General features: G+C 35.7%; 7 protein-coding genes across 7 annotated transcripts; 2 read left to right on the forward strand and 5 right to left on the reverse strand.

Annotated features, from left to right (window-relative positions):
• Positions 1 to 25: 25 nt before the first annotated feature.
• On the reverse strand, positions 26 to 1,764 carry CDC23 (anaphase promoting complex subunit; the record flags this gene model as incomplete). Its single annotated transcript, XM_015614155.1, has 1 exon — positions 26 to 1,764. A coding segment is annotated over one exon (1,739 nt), but the record flags the coding sequence as incomplete, so codon positions are not given.
• A 151-nt stretch (positions 1,765 to 1,915) lies between these two features.
• AC631_05327 (uncharacterized protein) lies at positions 1,916 to 3,037 on the forward strand (the record flags this gene model as incomplete). Its single annotated transcript, XM_015614156.1, has 1 exon — positions 1,916 to 3,037. One exon carries the CDS (start codon positions 1,916 to 1,918, stop codon positions 3,035 to 3,037), a length of 1,122 nt encoding a protein of 373 aa, XP_015465012.1.
• A 151-nt stretch (positions 3,038 to 3,188) lies between these two features.
• Positions 3,189 to 3,596, reverse strand: AC631_05328 (mitochondrial pyruvate carrier; the record flags this gene model as incomplete). The annotated part of the gene is made up of 1 exon (XM_015614157.1): positions 3,189 to 3,596. The coding sequence occupies one exon, from the start codon at positions 3,594 to 3,596 to the stop codon at positions 3,189 to 3,191; it is 408 nt and encodes a 135-aa protein (XP_015465013.1).
• Positions 3,597 to 3,732: 136 nt separating this feature from the next.
• AC631_05329 (ubiquitin-conjugating enzyme E2) lies at positions 3,733 to 4,644 on the reverse strand (the record flags this gene model as incomplete). Its single annotated transcript, XM_015614158.1, has 1 exon — positions 3,733 to 4,644. The coding sequence occupies one exon, from the start codon at positions 4,642 to 4,644 to the stop codon at positions 3,733 to 3,735; it is 912 nt and encodes a 303-aa protein (XP_015465014.1).
• Positions 4,645 to 4,848: 204 nt separating this feature from the next.
• AC631_05330 (ATP-binding cassette bilirubin transporter) lies at positions 4,849 to 9,090 on the reverse strand (the record flags this gene model as incomplete). The annotated part of the gene is made up of 1 exon (XM_015614159.1): positions 4,849 to 9,090. One exon carries the CDS (start codon positions 9,088 to 9,090, stop codon positions 4,849 to 4,851), a length of 4,242 nt encoding a protein of 1,413 aa, XP_015465015.1.
• A 1,131-nt stretch (positions 9,091 to 10,221) lies between these two features.
• Positions 10,222 to 12,558, forward strand: ACO1 (aconitate hydratase; the record flags this gene model as incomplete). Its single annotated transcript, XM_015614160.1, has 1 exon — positions 10,222 to 12,558. One exon carries the CDS (start codon positions 10,222 to 10,224, stop codon positions 12,556 to 12,558), a length of 2,337 nt encoding a protein of 778 aa, XP_015465016.1.
• A 397-nt stretch (positions 12,559 to 12,955) lies between these two features.
• On the reverse strand, positions 12,956 to 15,979 carry ZCF5 (Zcf5p; the record flags this gene model as incomplete). The annotated part of the gene is made up of 1 exon (XM_015614161.1): positions 12,956 to 15,979. The coding sequence occupies one exon, from the start codon at positions 15,977 to 15,979 to the stop codon at positions 12,956 to 12,958; it is 3,024 nt and encodes a 1,007-aa protein (XP_015465017.1).
• Positions 15,980 to 16,572: the final 593 nt, after the last annotated feature.

The following is a 16,572-nucleotide window of genomic DNA, read 5'->3' on the forward strand; positions in this document are numbered from 1 at the left end:
GTTTCTCGCTTCTCTTGCAATAGACCTAGCCTCTTCCACATCATGTGCATTACTATGATTTAAATCCTTTGCTAGCTCATATGCTTCTTCAAATCTATGGTTTTCGAGAGCACTTCTAGCTAGCCATAATCTGGCTTTAGATGTTTCATCACTAACTCCCCATTCGTATTCCTGATCGAAACATAATTTCATATACTTATATGTATCCTTAGACCGCCCTAGCTTTTGAGAAATGGTCGCCAATCTGTAACATATATGTGGTTCATAATTGAATACTTCTTCAGTGCTATCAAGTCCACCTTTGCTATAATTATCTATTGTTAATGCCTTTTCAAACGATTTAATAGCTTCTTCGTATTTCTCAATCTTTTCATAACAATTTCCAATTGCTTGCCACATTCTTTTATCTAATGGCTGTAAACTCGTTGCTTTTTGATAGTAATATAACGCATATAAATGCATATCTAAAACCTCATATGCTTGACCTAAACCATACCAAGCCCTGAAATCTTTTGGATTTGTATCTACAGCCCTTCTATAAGATTCAATTGCTGCATGAGAATTCTTTAATTCCACAAATTCATGTCCCATTAATGTCCATGCACTAAGACAATTTTTATTAAGTGTCAAAGCACGCTTGTAGTACATTATAGCCTTCTCATGCTCACATTTCATTGAATGATAATTAGCAATGATGCAACAGGTTTCAGGACGAAACTTATCTACCAGCGAAGCAAACTGGGCAAGGAAAGATAGCTTCGATCGTTTCTCCATTACATATAACATGTTAGAATAAGTATCCAAGTCATCAAGTCGTAATGGGTCTTCGATCAAGATTTGGTCAAAAATTGTTTCGGCTTGGAAGTAATCAAGACCATGATATGCAATTAAAAATTGTTGAACTTTTAAAAAATTGAACTTTGGAAAAGTATTTATTAAGTTGTCTAAGTTTGACTTTAAGGAAGCCAGTTGTTGATAAAATTCTTGTAATACTACCACTTCAAAAAAGTGAAACATAATATTGTTCGTCAATGAGGACTTTGCTGACTTTAATTTATTTATGAAGGCAATCGCTTCATCAAAAGTATTCAACGTGGATATTAATTCTTGCCAGCAGGACCAATTATAAGGAAAAAGACGAAGTGATTGGAAAAAGTTATGTTGGGCCATTGCATATTTCTTCTTTTTATTATACACTATACCGTTCAAATAGTATAAAAATGCATTTGGCTTGTTCTCTGGTTTGGAATGATAGTTCTCTGACTCTTGAATGATCTTAGAGAGCTTGGTATTAAGACTCCCCACAAGTTCCTCTTTTCCTCGGCTTGCAGCATTGTTATATTCATTATCAGATGGTTCATGATTATTACTTCCCTGCAAAAATAAAGATCCAAGGTTTATAGATCCGTCTGTTTCTTCCGTTGCCTTTTTATCAACGCTTATCAATATACAATACAATCGAAAGAATAATGCACTTCCACTCTTACAATCCTTCAAAATATATGATGCTCTATCAAATTCTTTGCAATTGAAGTATGCCTTTGCTAGCATAAGCTTTTCTTGGTCCATTATATCATCAGGGTCTTGTTCAATAATAGGATATTCGAATGGGACCGTTTCCTTTTGATCTGTTTGAGATAATCCATTCAATGCTTCAGCACACCATTTTGCCGCTTGAAACAAATTTAAATTCGTCAATATTTGACAAGACTGAAAAAGCTTTATCCTTAATTTATCAATATGTTCTGCCTTTACCGCTTGCATTCTATTAATCAAAAATCGTAGTATAATTGATACCCGCCGTGTGTTTATTTCTTAACTGTAAATAAAAATATACGAAAAGTGCGCTAAAACAAATACTGGCCATCATCAATTTAGCTTCTACAATACCAGTATTGGTAAACCAGAAAATATGATGACAACTGAAGATCAGACTGAAATAGGGAGATTACAAAACTCTGTACTGCAAACCATTGAAACTTTTCAATCAGCAAATAAATTACTAGAGTTGAATAAAGAACTCTTGAACAAAAATGAGCTTCTGACAGAAAAGGTGAATGATGTCAAAAAATTACAACGAGAGTTCTTATTGGATTCTTTTCGTGTAAATAGATTTCATAAAGATTATAAGGAATGGGAGAATAAGTCTAAAGATACATTTATAGAAAATGAGATTAAAGGTTATAATAACAAGTTAGGTCAAATGTCAAGATTGAATTTTGAAACAGAAAAATTGGATAAAGAGTATGAAGGTTTACGTGATACAGTTAAATTACCAGAATGTCGATTATCTATCCAAACTATAAAACTCTATAATGATGGTTTATTATTAAAATATATTGAGAAGAACTCAGACGGAGAATATCCGCAAACTGTTGACATAAGTGAACTATTTTCACTCGACTCAAACTCCAAGTTACCACAGCCAGATTTCACTGTATTTAATAGGCTCCTCAACATAGAATACAAGCTTCGTATTCAAAGGAAAGTGAAATATGAGATTCTTTTATCGGTCAAGCAACAATTGACTGCAAAGAATAAGAAATGGTCTTCAAGGGATTCAGACTTAAACTACTTTATGACCAGAAAATTGGTAGACATCATGAATGAAGTAGAGAAAGTGAGAAAGAGTGAGTATGAAGACTTGAAGGACTACGATTACTACAATAATGAAGAGGAAGAAGAAGAAATGAGAGAACAAGAATTTGAAGATGATGAGAGTGTGGATGAAAACCAAGATGAGGATGTCTTGGACGATGATGAGAGTGATAATGAAAACAATAACTCTCAAACAGATAATCCAGATGATGCTGTTGGTGAAACTGATATTGTTGGTGAAGATGATACTGCTGGCAGAGAAAATGAAAGTGATGTGATCGAGAACCAAATGGAAATGTCGGAAGAACAGCCATCTAATGGTCAATCCAACACCGACATCGAAAACGATATAACGGTGGAGAATTCCCCTGATTTAGGCGAAAAAACTCCAACTGTTGATCCTGATGATAATGACGATGTCATGAATATTGATTCGTAATTTAGATTCTTATTCTACAGAAACTGTTACTTGGAGGAATATATATTCAAATTATCACTAATAGATGCAAATTCGGGTTATAGAAAGTAGGTTTATAAGTAATTAACCAATACGAATCTAAATTATTTGTATATAAAGTATCCCAATCAACTTATTTTGTCGTTGGTTCCGTATTTGTAGCTGGTTCGGGAGTATCACTGGATCCACTTACAATATAATTGAAAACTTGTGCTGGTGAATCTCCAGCCTTTACTCTATAGTCGGCAAGTCTGTAGATTTGGTACCCGGCAACACCTCCTAAAAAGAAGTTAACACTTGCTAATAAAAAGTTACGAGGTTTGATAACAAATCCTGCCCATCTAGTCCATATAGCACCAGTAGCAAATAATGCAACTTGTTGAGTACCACTGATCTTTTCAACAGGTCTTTGTAAATCATTGAACCCAGCAATAACCAAGCACCACTTTAATACTGGGGCCCAAAAGTGAACCGTTTTAGGTCCTGTTTCAGAATGTAAATAACGTGTAAATTTAGAAGCGTGTTGTGCTGAAGCTGCCATTATTATTACTTGTAAACTTAGTGCTTTCTACTGTTAATCCAAGGATAATAACTATGCCTCTTCTCTATATATAATCTTAATCGGTATTCTCCTTGCCGGCTGCTATAACGATATGGTATATACACGACTTGGCTCGTTACCCTTCATCTTCTGTTGAATAGAACTCTGGTTCCTCCTCATCTCCTTCGTCAGAAAGAAAACTGTCGCTTGAAGGTACATCATTCATCTGATAGTATTCCGAATGGAACAATTCTAGTTGTCGGATTTCCTCACGGGTTGTAGATAATTTAAAAAATTTCTCTATGATTTCATTCCGTTTTGTTTGAGGATAATCCAGTAACACAAGCTCAATTTGGGAATAGTTTTCTATGTAATCCTCTAGTCTTTTATTCACATTAAACACATTTGTGGATATCTGAAGTGGTTCATTAAGCAAAATATCAATTAAATAGTTCTTGGAATTGTTCGGTAGAATAGAATCGTAAATTTTATTTATTATCTGGTATTCGCTTTGAAACATTTTTTTAAAAATGCTGCAATTGCGATAGAGCCATTCTTTTGAATTTTTTGCAATTAGTAGCTTATCGAATTCAGTTATTATTTCATTTCTGTAGCATCCCGAAGTGAGCTCGTCAGAAACCATGAATGATACCAATGCAACAATAATCTTTTCAAACGTCCAAGAAGCATTCCAGCATTCTTCATGGAAGCTTGAAAGCGAAAGGCAGATTGATCGTCTTGGTTTGAACTTGCCATTAGGGGAGATCATTTGGATTTCTGGGGGGCTATAAGGAAAGTTTGGTGGGAATATTATTACTCCAATATATAGACCCTTGTAATATGGGGTGTTAATAGGACCGTGAATTAGAAAATACCATATGCAAATATTCTTCTCGTCTGGATGGACAGTCACCCCTTCTATTGGTTCCAGCAATAAATTATGATACTCTTTTGTAAGTATAAGAATTGTTTTTCTATCCGGAGTTATATTGAGAGAATTAATGTTGTGAATGGGTTTGGGGTTCATCACGTCATCATTGTAGTTCATGTTGATCATATTTTGAATTGCTGCTAAATGTATAAAAAAAAAATTGTCTCAGATAGTCAACACAATTAATTGATTTCCTTAGTTTCTTAACTCTTTCGTTTTACCGCTATATCTAGATGTATTTTATCTTATATCATTATAAACTATAAGTATCTCTATAACATATTTTTAGTTGCTAAGAAAGTCTTTGTGGCAATTCAACAGCTACACTGAGCCGCTTTGCTTGCACAAACTATAAAATACACTATCCGGGTTTTGTAAAAGATTCGAAGGAGTATCAAATTCCTTTACTCTACCTTGATCCAATGCTAAAATTCTATCACTATCCATAACTGTATCTAGTCTATGCGCAATAGTGATAATTGTCTTATCTTTAAAATATTTCCTAATGGTTTCTTGAATAATCTTATCGGTCTGGACATCTACTGCAGCAGTAGCTTCATCTAGAATTAATATTTTTGAAGTGTTTAATAGCGCTCTGGCCAAGCACATTAATTGTCTCTGGCCCGAAGAAAAGTTTGAGCCGCCTTCTGATACTTTACAACTCAATTTGTCGCCATCATTACCATCCAATTGTAAAACGTGCTTGTTCAAATGGGCTAACTCTAAGGCTTCCCATATTTCTTTATCGTTGTGCTTTCCTAAAGGATCCAAATTTTGTCTGATAGTACCTTCAAAGGCTTGCGAATCTTGAGGAATAATACTTAAACTACTTCTCAAGTCATATAATGCTAAATCACTAGTGTTTCTTCCATCAATAGAAATAAATCCGGAAGTAGGTTCAATGATTCTGAAGATTGCTAGCGCTAAAGAACTCTTACCAGCACCGGTTCTTCCTACTATACCAATCTTCTCGTTGGGTTTAATATCCAAAGTAATATCTTTCAATATTAAATCCAAGTTAGCTCTATACCTGGTAGAATAATTTTTGAAACTAACAGATCCATCAACGGGCCATTTTGCTGGTGGTTTGATGAAAAGACGATCTTCATTTTCTTCTGTAGATAATTCGCAATATTCTAAGCATCTTTCTACTGAAACAATATTTGATTCAACTTCAGCCGACATACGAACGACCCAATTCAAGGAGTCTGTCACTTGTAATGCATAACTCATAACAAAACCGGCCATACCAGCGCTCAATGGCTTCGATGTAGTCAAGCTATAAATCGACAACAGTGATGCAGAAACAATAACTATGGATCCAATAAATTGCAAGCGTGTGGATAACCATCTATTTATTGATCTTAACATGTATAAACTTTTTAAGTTAAAATCAATATTGGCATTATTAATGAATTGAAATCTTTCAACTTGCCTATAAGCTCTAATTGTATCAACACCGTTGAGACTCTCTTGCAAATGGGCATATATTGGTGAACGAGAAACTGATACCAATCTTTTTAATTCTCTCGAGATAGCAACATAAAACCTCTGATAGTATCCATAAATTAAAATCAATATCACAATTATAATCAGGAACAATGGCATTGCATAGCCAACAATTCCCAAGGTGAATATTGTCCTCACTGATGACGAAAAAAATGCATTGAATACTCTAGGCAACGTATCATCTACTCTGTTGATATCATTCGTAAATCTATTCATAATTCTACCAATTGGTGTTCTCTCAAAAAATGACATTGGTGCCTTCAAAACCCTTTTTGCCATCAGGTCATGAATAAACTTAGAAGAACTTATAGCCAAGTATGTCCAAATAACTGCACCTCTTATAAAGGTCAACAAACTTGCAGTTAGTCCGAATATCGCATATACTCCAATAAACTGCCATGCATTTGCATTTCTACCTGACTTAGAGTTCTGTTCTGCCCAATATTTTAACCAATAGTTTGCGGATATCGAGGCAATAGATGCAGCTATAAGCAAAAATATCCATCCTATAACTCCAACAAGTGAACAAGATTTTGCGTATTTAAAGTAAACATCCCATTTAACCTTTCCTTTTGCTGAAACCTCATTTGTTTGTGCCGTACGTATATTAGGCAATATTTTTGCCAACGGGTTCCAATAAAATGTAGCAATACTTGCAGCACTTATACTTTCGTGACTTATTATCCGCTGTAAATCAAGAATAGAGTCATCAGTTCCCTTGTCGCTCTCGATATCATCATTCACAATTGTAGAAGAGTCTTTAGACTCGCCTACTCTATCACTATCTACTTGACTTGATATTTCAGAATTAGATTCTGAGTCATTGACGTTACCAAATTCTTTAATAAGTTCAAATAACTTAGGGTTTTTATCTCTGTTTTGTGCTTCCTCAAAAGTTCCATGCTCAATCATTTTACCGTTTTCAAGTAAATGAATATAATTAGAATAATGTAAAACTGGGATTGAATTCGTAGAAAGGATAATTGTTTTCGTAGCTAACAACCCGGATGGTTTAGCCAAAACTTTGTTAATAATCTTTTTACCAACATGACTGTCAACTGCAGAAAGGATATCATCAAATAAATAAATATCTGCTCTCGCATATACTGCTCTTGCCAAGGCTAATCTGGCTTTTTGCCCTCCTGATAAAGAAATTCCTTTTTCACCGACTTGAGTCTCATCTCCATCCGGTAATATCTCTAAGTCAGGCAATAACTGACATGCTTCAATAGCTTTCTGATAAAATTCTTCATCAAACCTGCATCCAAATGTAACATTTTCTTTTACTGACGCATTCATAATCCAGGGCGATTGTGAACAGTAAGCCACTGTACCACTTAAACCGATCAAAGGAGATTTGGTTTTATCTGTGTTGTGAATAGCATCTAGTTGGCCCAATAGAGCGGATAAAAACGAAGTTTTACCGCTTCCTACCTTACCAACAACGCAGGATAGTTCACCTTTCTTAGCTGTAAAGTTAATATCTTTCAATGCATATTTAAGGTTAGATGTAGAGTTATCGTCTTCTAGCATTTTTGGTTTTTCCCATAAAAACGAAGCTTTTTCGATTCTAACTGTTTCTTCACCTAAGTGGTTTCTTCGTGGTAAATTAACGACAAGATCTTCATCTAACTCTGAGGATAATAAAAATGATTTAATTCTCTCAATGGCAACAGAAGCCTCAACTATTGAATTAATGACCATCGGAAGTGCAAGCAATGGACTTGACAATAAGTTTAATAACGCTAATGCTGGAAAGACAAGATCTGACGTCAAAGGTTTCGACTGGCCAATTGCAAAGGTAGCGAAGGTTGCAAATGAGACTAAGAACGGAATTATGTTCCATATCAAATTTGCACACTGACTTACTAGCCTTATCTTTTTCAAATTTTTAAGTTCTTCATCATTTCTGCTATGAAATAATTTTGATAACATTGGAACTTCCCATGCATAGAGTTTAATGCTTTTAATTGATGACAAAATTTCGTTGATGATCCTACTTCTGTTATCTTTTAATTTCATTTGAGTTTTATTCATACTCCGAATATACTTCACGATAATGGTATTTAATGGAATCAATAGTAACATTGTAAATACACCAGAAAGAGTAGACTTACCCAATAAGGACCATAAGGAAATAACACACAATACTAATTCCATTGGTGCTAGAACTAGGGTACTTAAATTTTGCGACACATCTTGGATTCTATTAATATCAACCGACATCAAATTAACTATATCCCCTGTAGATGTTTGCGATTTGGCTTCCATAGATAATCTCAACCCTTTTTGATATATTAATGAAGTCAACGAGGATCGACAACCCAAGCCGACACTCAATATCTTTATAAGATATTGATTATACAACGTTGTTTGCAAAATTGTCACCAAGAACATCAGAATAGAAATGAGAATTCCCTTCATTAATGGTTGTTCTGGATCGTCAGTCTTTTCGTTAAAGAATTGGATTAATAGTCTCAATAACTGCGGTTGCACGAAATTCAACACCCGGTCACTCATTTCATAAACAAATGCAACCAATGCAAGAGGGCCAAATGCTCTTATTAATGGTAGTACCAAGGAGCTGTTTTGTGCATTCCAATATTTCGATAACCTGGCCGTTGCCACAGCCGACGATAGTTTGGTGGGCGAATTTGGCAAATCAACTTGTGTGATTGTTTGATTCTCGTACGCATTCATAATTATATCGTTCATCCAACTGAACGTAACCTTTTCGTAAAGATGAGGAAGTTCCAACTCGTTCGTTTCGTTCTTCTTGTGGAAAAATATCAACTCATGTGTAGGCTTCCAATAAGTCCTACATGCCTCCATTACGATAATGCTTAGTGAGTTAACAAGCATCAATAATGCTATCGTTGGAGACGACTCGTCAGTAAATACTGGCCATCCGGTATACGATTCTTGGAACAAGAGCATCGCCTGCAAAATCGTTAACAACGGCCAAAATGCTAATAACGACGCATGTGGAACCGCTACACGGCTCGTCTCCATAAAATGCAAGGGTAAAACGACCCCCAAGATCGTTATCGTCATCGTTAGCATCGCCAAAATTTTGGTATCGGCATATCTGTAGTGTATGTTCGTGAACAGTAAGAGCACCATGTAGAGAATCCCCTGTAATAACACTGCATTACAACGCACCCAATGATGTACTCCAGTACTCTTGGGCATATAATTTCCCTGTTTCGGCGACCTTATAACCCCAACTAAATCCATCCCACATACCACTGCAAAAATTATCGCTAAATATGTATAACTCCATGAAATGAAGCACGGATTGAATGCATTCTCCTTCGTAGGCACCAACGGGTGAAAAATAGCGCCCGGCCCACAATAAAGTAACGTCTGTGTTTGGTTCGTATCCATAATCCAATTATGGGCCATACTGTTATCGATAATGTTGCAACTGTTTCGTACCCTATGTCTTCGGGCCTTTTCTTTCCTCTTAAAAATCGAATGTCAGGTGATTCCACGACATTCGTATTCTGTGATATGTATGTCGCAAATATGCTTTTTGTCCACCGTCCTTCGCGACATTGTAGTGCCACCCCATGTCGTGGAATGATTCAACATTGTTGTCACGCACTACCTCCCAAAAAATCTCCGGCTCCGACCCAACCTGCACACGCCCTGTTATTATCCGCTCGTCGGATCCGAAATCATTTGGCCCAATCACCGTATACCAATTAGCGAAATAAAATCTGGAGAAATGTTGCTGTTCCGAGGTCTATACAAGATCCGTCTAGCCCTAATCCACTATTCTATGTTCTACAAGACGCTTCTGACTATCTAGGGTCTACCAATTCGATATATATGCCATGTCAAACATACCTTTAACCTTCACTTGAATTCGCCATGTTCAATTGCAATTGTAGCCCCATCATCTTTCGTTAATCACTATAGAATGTATAACCGAACTTCCGCATCTCCTTCACGCTATTACAAATTTCTCGTCTGTCATTGGCTAAATTCTCAATTTTCTTATGTAGTTCCATTATGGAACCGAATTTTTTTTTAAGAATGGTAGGTAACCCGCTTGAACATGATTGCCCACTCGCAGACGGGATAATTCTTTTATATAAGAATAATCAATTCCCAGATTTTTCATTCCTATATAAAAAATAAATATTTGTTAAAAGGTAAAAAGATATTTGTTTATTAACAATGTTAGCTGCTTCAAGAACTGCTGCTAAAGCGCCACGTTCAATCCGTGGATTAGCTACCGCCGGTTTAACTAGGGACTCTAAGGTTAACCAAAACTTGTTAGAAACCCATTCATTCATCAATTACAAGAAGAACTTGGAAAACGTTCAAATTGTTAAGGAAAGATTAAACAGACCATTGACTTATGCTGAAAAGTTATTGTACGGTCACTTGGACGATCCTCACGGACAAGACATTGAAAGAGGTGTTTCTTACTTGAAGTTGAGACCAGACAGAGTTGCTTGTCAAGATGCTACCGCACAAATGGCTATTTTGCAATTCATGTCTGCTGGTATGCCACAAGTTGCTACCCCATCCACTGTTCACTGTGATCACTTGATTCAAGCTCAAATTGGTGGAGAAAAGGATTTGGCTAGAGCTATTGACTTGAACAAGGAAGTTTTCGATTTCTTGTCATCTGCTTGTGCCAAATACGACTTGGGTTTCTGGAAGCCAGGTTCAGGTATTATCCATCAAATTATCTTGGAAAACTACGCTTTCCCAGGTGCTTTATTGATTGGTACCGATTCTCACACTCCAAACGCTGGTGGTTTAGGTCAATTAGCTATTGGTGTTGGTGGTGCTGATGCCGTCGATGTCATGGCTAACTTAGCTTGGGAATTAAAGGCCCCAAAGATTATTGGTGTTAAGTTAACCGGTAAGATGTCTGGTTGGACTTCTCCAAAGGATATCATCTTGAAGTTGGCTGGTATTACCACCGTCAAGGGTGGTACCGGTGCTATTGTCGAATACTTCGGTTCCGGTGTTGAAACTTTCTCATGTACCGGTATGGGTACCATTTGTAATATGGGTGCTGAAATTGGTGCCACTACCTCTGTTTTCCCATACAACAAGTCTATGGTTGACTACTTGAATGCTACCAAGAGATCTCAAATTGCTGAATTCGCCAACATCTACAAGGAAGATTTCTTGTCTGCTGATGAGGGTTGTGAATACGATCAAGTTATTGAAATTGACTTGAACACCTTAGAACCTCACGTTAACGGTCCATTCACTCCAGATTTAGCTACTCCAATCTCCAAGATGAAGGAAACTGCTGAAGCTAACGGATGGCCATTAGATGTCAAGGTTGGTTTAATTGGTTCTTGTACTAACTCTTCCTACGAAGATATGACCAGAGCTGCTTCCATTATTAAGGATGCTGCTTCTCACGGTTTAAAGGCCAAGTCAATCTACACTGTTTCCCCAGGTTCTGAACAAGTCAGAGCTACCATTGCCAGAGATGGTCAATTAAAGACTTTCGAAGATTTCGGTGGTGTTGTTATGGCTAACGCCTGTGGTCCATGTATCGGTCAATGGGACAGACAAGACATCAAGAAGGGTGACAAGAACACTATTGTCTCTTCTTTCAACAGAAATTTCACTTCCAGAAATGACGGTAACCCAGCTACCCATGCTTTCGTTGCTTCTCCAGAAATTACCACTGCTTTCGCTATTTCCGGTAACTTAGGTTTCAACCCACTCACTGATTCCTTAAAGGATTCTGAAGGTAACGAATTCAAATTAAAGGAACCAGTTGGTGTTGGTTTACCACCAAATGGTTACGATGCCGGTGTCAACACTTACCAAGGTCCACCAAAGGACAGATCAAGTGTTGAAGTTGTCATCAACCCAAGCTCCGACAGATTACAAAAGTTAACTCCATTCAAGGCATGGGATGGTAAGGATGCTGAAAGATTACCAATTTTGATTAAGGCTCTTGGTAAGACTACTACCGATCATATTTCTATGGCTGGTCCATGGTTGAAATACCGTGGTCACTTAGAAAACATTTCTAACAACTATATGATTGGTGCTATCAACTGTGAAAACGGTGAAGCTAACAACGTCAAGAACCACTACACTGGTGAATACAAGGGTGTTCCAGAAACTGCCGCTGACTACAGAGATGCTGGTAAGAGATGGGTTGTTATTGGTGACGAAAACTTCGGTGAAGGTTCTTCAAGAGAACACGCTGCTTTAGAACCAAGATTCTTAGGTGGTTTCGCTATCATTACCAAGTCTTTCGCTCGTATTCACGAAACTAACTTGAAGAAACAAGGTTTATTACCATTGAACTTCGTTAATGTTGCTGACTACGACAAGATCAACCCAGATGACGAAATTGATCTTATCGGTTTGACCACCTTATCCCCAGGTAAGAACTTGACTTTAAGAGTTCATCCAAAGGAAGGTGAAGCTTGGGAAACTGAATTGTCTCACACTTACAACTCTGAACAAATTGAATGGTTCAAGTACGGTTCCGCTTTAAACAAAATGTCCACCACTACTAAATAAGTTCATTAGATGATCGCTTCTATTTTCTTAATTAGTCGATTATGTTCGCTTAAATCGTTTAGTCATTACCTGTATTTGTTTTTTTGGTGTTTTCTGTTTATATCGTTATGAACTTTATCTAATTAACATCATATATATATTCATTATTTATTTATTCGTGTTCTGAATGTACTGTATTGATATTTATTAGTTGAGGAGACGCATTTTTCAAAGAAGAATTATGTTGCGGTGAATATTCTCACGGAGTTTATTTTTAGTGATCTCGCGAATCTCCGAAAGTAAAATTAGAGCCTTATCACCGAAAGGTAGCAATACTAATTGATGTATTATACGTAAACTATTGAACATAATAAATAAAAGAAAGAATTGAATATATAAGTACCTGTAGAAACCCCTTTTAAGATTTATGAATATAATCCATTAATTCATGTAAGATATTTTCCAATGAAATATAGAAAGAGCAATAATCGTTGATATCAACGAAGTTATTTCTTAATGAATAATAAATTTTATCGCTCAATTGTCGTAACTCGTTCTTGTCTTGTTGTGAATTTGATAAATCATTTTCATTCGTCGTTAATGTATCATTTGAAGTAAGATTGTACTGATCCTTTGTTATTAATGAATTCTGCTGGAACGTAATGCTTTCTTGATTACTTGAAAACAGACCATTTCTCAAGTTAGCAACAGGTGTAAAAGTAGGGGATGCTTGTGGAGGAATGGGTTGTGGTACATCCATAACATTGAATAATTCATTCATATTCATATAACCAGCAACCTGAGAATCGCAAAATTCAATTTCGGACTTTATATTTTCATTACCGAGATTATGTTGAGTTATAAGGTTAATGATGTTGTATTTTTCCAATATGAATCTCCATACCGAGTTCGTTAAAGATAACATTCTTTTATATTTTTCATTTTTAAACCATTTTCTATTAAGAATGAACAATGCCTTATTAATCAATTTAACATAAATAACTAATTCATTACTTGTCATGAATTCGTAGTTAAATTTAACCGTGATAATTATGAACATCAAAATTATAGAATCTAATGGAATGGTTCTTTTAACATACCAATTAAATTTACCGAATTTAATAAAATCGTTATATTTTAAGAAGTCATTCAAATTATGCAAAATAGATGGAATCAAGTTGTTCCCCAAATTTTCATAGGAAAAGTTCTCATGCTGGCTGAATTTCAACTGTGATATAGTTGAATTGTCAAAATTTCTGATAATATTTGATTCTTGAATTTGACCAAATGTATCCTCATATTGGCTTAAAGATAAAATTCCTCCTCTATTCTTACTACGATTGATCTCATATTTATCCTCGTACTTAATAGCTTCATTCCCTTGCTTCTCATCAAAGTCATTCTTTGGGTCCTTTGACGAATCACGAAGTAAAATTTTCTTATGCAAAAGCATTAATGCACGATCAACAAAACTCCAACTATGGTTTGTGATAAAGTTTATTAAATTCATTTCCTGGACAGTTTGAGGTGGGTTCAATTTATAAAATTGTGTCATCTTATTAATTGATTCGTGAATATGATAAAATAAGTTCGTGATCATTGACTTAATTTCATTAATTTCCTCTCTGGTAATATTATTTGATAACCCATTATGCAATTGATACACCAATTCACTTAAAATTCTATCATATTGAAATTTAACATTCATTGATAACATAGCGACATTGAGCTTTTTATCTTTAATTAAGCCATTCTCATTAAAAACTGGTTCTTCTTCGTCAGGCATGACCACATTAAAATCATCAAACTTGCAAATTGGAGGTAAACAATGATTATGGCTTGTTAAGGCATCTAAACCGAAAATTACCCACCATAGCAAACGTCTAAATTTAACCACTTCCCAATCATTAATTCTTAATGTTAAAACTGGATCCTTATGGAACTGCAAAAATTTTGCGTACCTTATAATTTGAGACATCTCCATAGATGATGGATTGGGCGAAGTCAGCTGGATAATTACATTACCTAACAATAATGGGATTGTTCTCAATCCATGTGGATAATTGTAATACTGACAGATCTTGTTAAATCCCTTCAAATATTTATCTATGTCTTGGTTCAATAACAAATTATCATATTCTTCAAACTCGGAAACAGTGGATGCATATAATATAGGGAAATAAAATGTATAGAATTGTAAAATATCAGGGTTATTACCCAGTGACGGAGTATCTGCTTTTACTATATTAGAATCAGAATTCTCTTTCATACGATCATGCTCATCCCAGTACTTCGAATGTTCATCAATAAAGTCTTGAAGATTAACCATTAAAGGTAAAAGAATATGAACTGAATTAATATATCTGCTGATCAACTCAAAGGACCTTTCTCTCGAAGAAGGCAAATGTTTAAGCAAGTCATCTAAAAGATGCTCGTTATCATAATAGGTATTCGTTCCATAAAGGAAATTAACAGTCGTAGCTGGATTGGACGAATACGGATTCAAGGAATTACTAATCTCAATACTTAACTGACTCGCAGCTGCTTTACTATTATTATTATTGTTTGCATTAGCCAAAAATGAATTGCTGTTTTGATTATCAATAAAATTGCTCCTGTTTTGTTGGTTACTTTTAGCAAGTAGACCACTGAGATTCGTGTGGCTATTTGAATGACTGTTGGAATTACTTTGAGCTCTAGTGTTAATAATACTCATTGGTGGTGGTGTCATTCCAGACCTATTGGTAATGTTTTCATGATTAAATGGAAACGAGCTTAAATTAAACTGGTATTGTTCATCTTGTTGATTTGACATATAGTTTGTATTGAAGAAATTGTTGGTAATATTGTTACTTCCCGTGTTCATCACAGGAGTCTGCAATAATGGGTTCATAGGACTACCATTAAAATTCTTGAGAGGTTGGTTAAGCTGGTTCAAGGGTGACTGAGCTTGCATGTTAAGTCCAAAATAAAGATCTGCAAACTGAGAGTCTTCCTTGCACAAAACAATATCATCATTAGTCGTCACAGACTCATTGCTATTTTCATTCGATTTAGGTGACATGGGCGAGATATTATGGTCCGAATAAGACGACACCGAATCTGTTCTCGCAACGTTTTCTAGCTTTATATCCCCTTCGAGCTCTCTTGGTTTAACTTCATCTGCCACTACTTCCACCTTAACCTTCGTCTGAGGCTCGACCAGTCGACTCAGCTTCTTTCCTCCTCTACTAACCCGTTCATTAATGAAGTACTTACACTCCAATCCTAGCTTGTCACAATTATTACAAACCGGTTGTACTCTTGAGCACTTGATCTTCTTGGAATGGCAATATATACAACTCAAAATCTTCCTCTGTCTAGTTTTTTGCACCTTCATCACCTTTCCTCCTTCTAGAATCTTCATATCTTGACTTTTTAACTGCTTCGTATTCTCGGACATAATGGCTGATATTATTTACTTTAAAACCGACGCTTTCCTAGACCAAAATTATATATTATTCAGCAGATATGAAATATCACTACTACGAGAAAAGTAAATGTATGGAATACGATATATCAAATAGCCTCTTCCAACAAATATAAGAAATTTTGAAAAAAGTGACAATCAAATCTTTATAAGTCTGACTGACTAAATTAGAGAATAGTATATAAGGTCGCGGGGTTAAGCGCCATCGCTCTGTGCTCGACGCATAATAGAACACAGTGCGATATTATTATTGTCTGATACAAGACGGTAAGGATAAAGATGCTTTCGCAAGCTACATGTTCTCATGGGAATGAATATAGATTTCATCTCATCACCCTGTTCAACCAATAAGCCTAAAGCTGTATACATTTATCTGGCACTTTTAATTGATTTTTGGTTGAATAGCAATTTTTTGGCAAGTATCACTCGCACAATCGCAGAATAAAATGAAATATACTGAATGCGGTTGTTCATTGTAACATGGAGAATGAATTATAGACGGGGTAAAGATGACGATCCGCCAAACCGACACAACAAAAAAAAATGCGAGATATTTGAAAAAAAGA

Source organism: Debaryomyces fabryi (genome assembly GCF_001447935.2).
Source record: "Debaryomyces fabryi strain CBS 789 chromosome Unknown contig00194, whole genome shotgun sequence".
Classification (NCBI taxonomy): domain Eukaryota; kingdom Fungi; phylum Ascomycota; class Pichiomycetes; order Serinales; family Debaryomycetaceae; genus Debaryomyces; species Debaryomyces fabryi.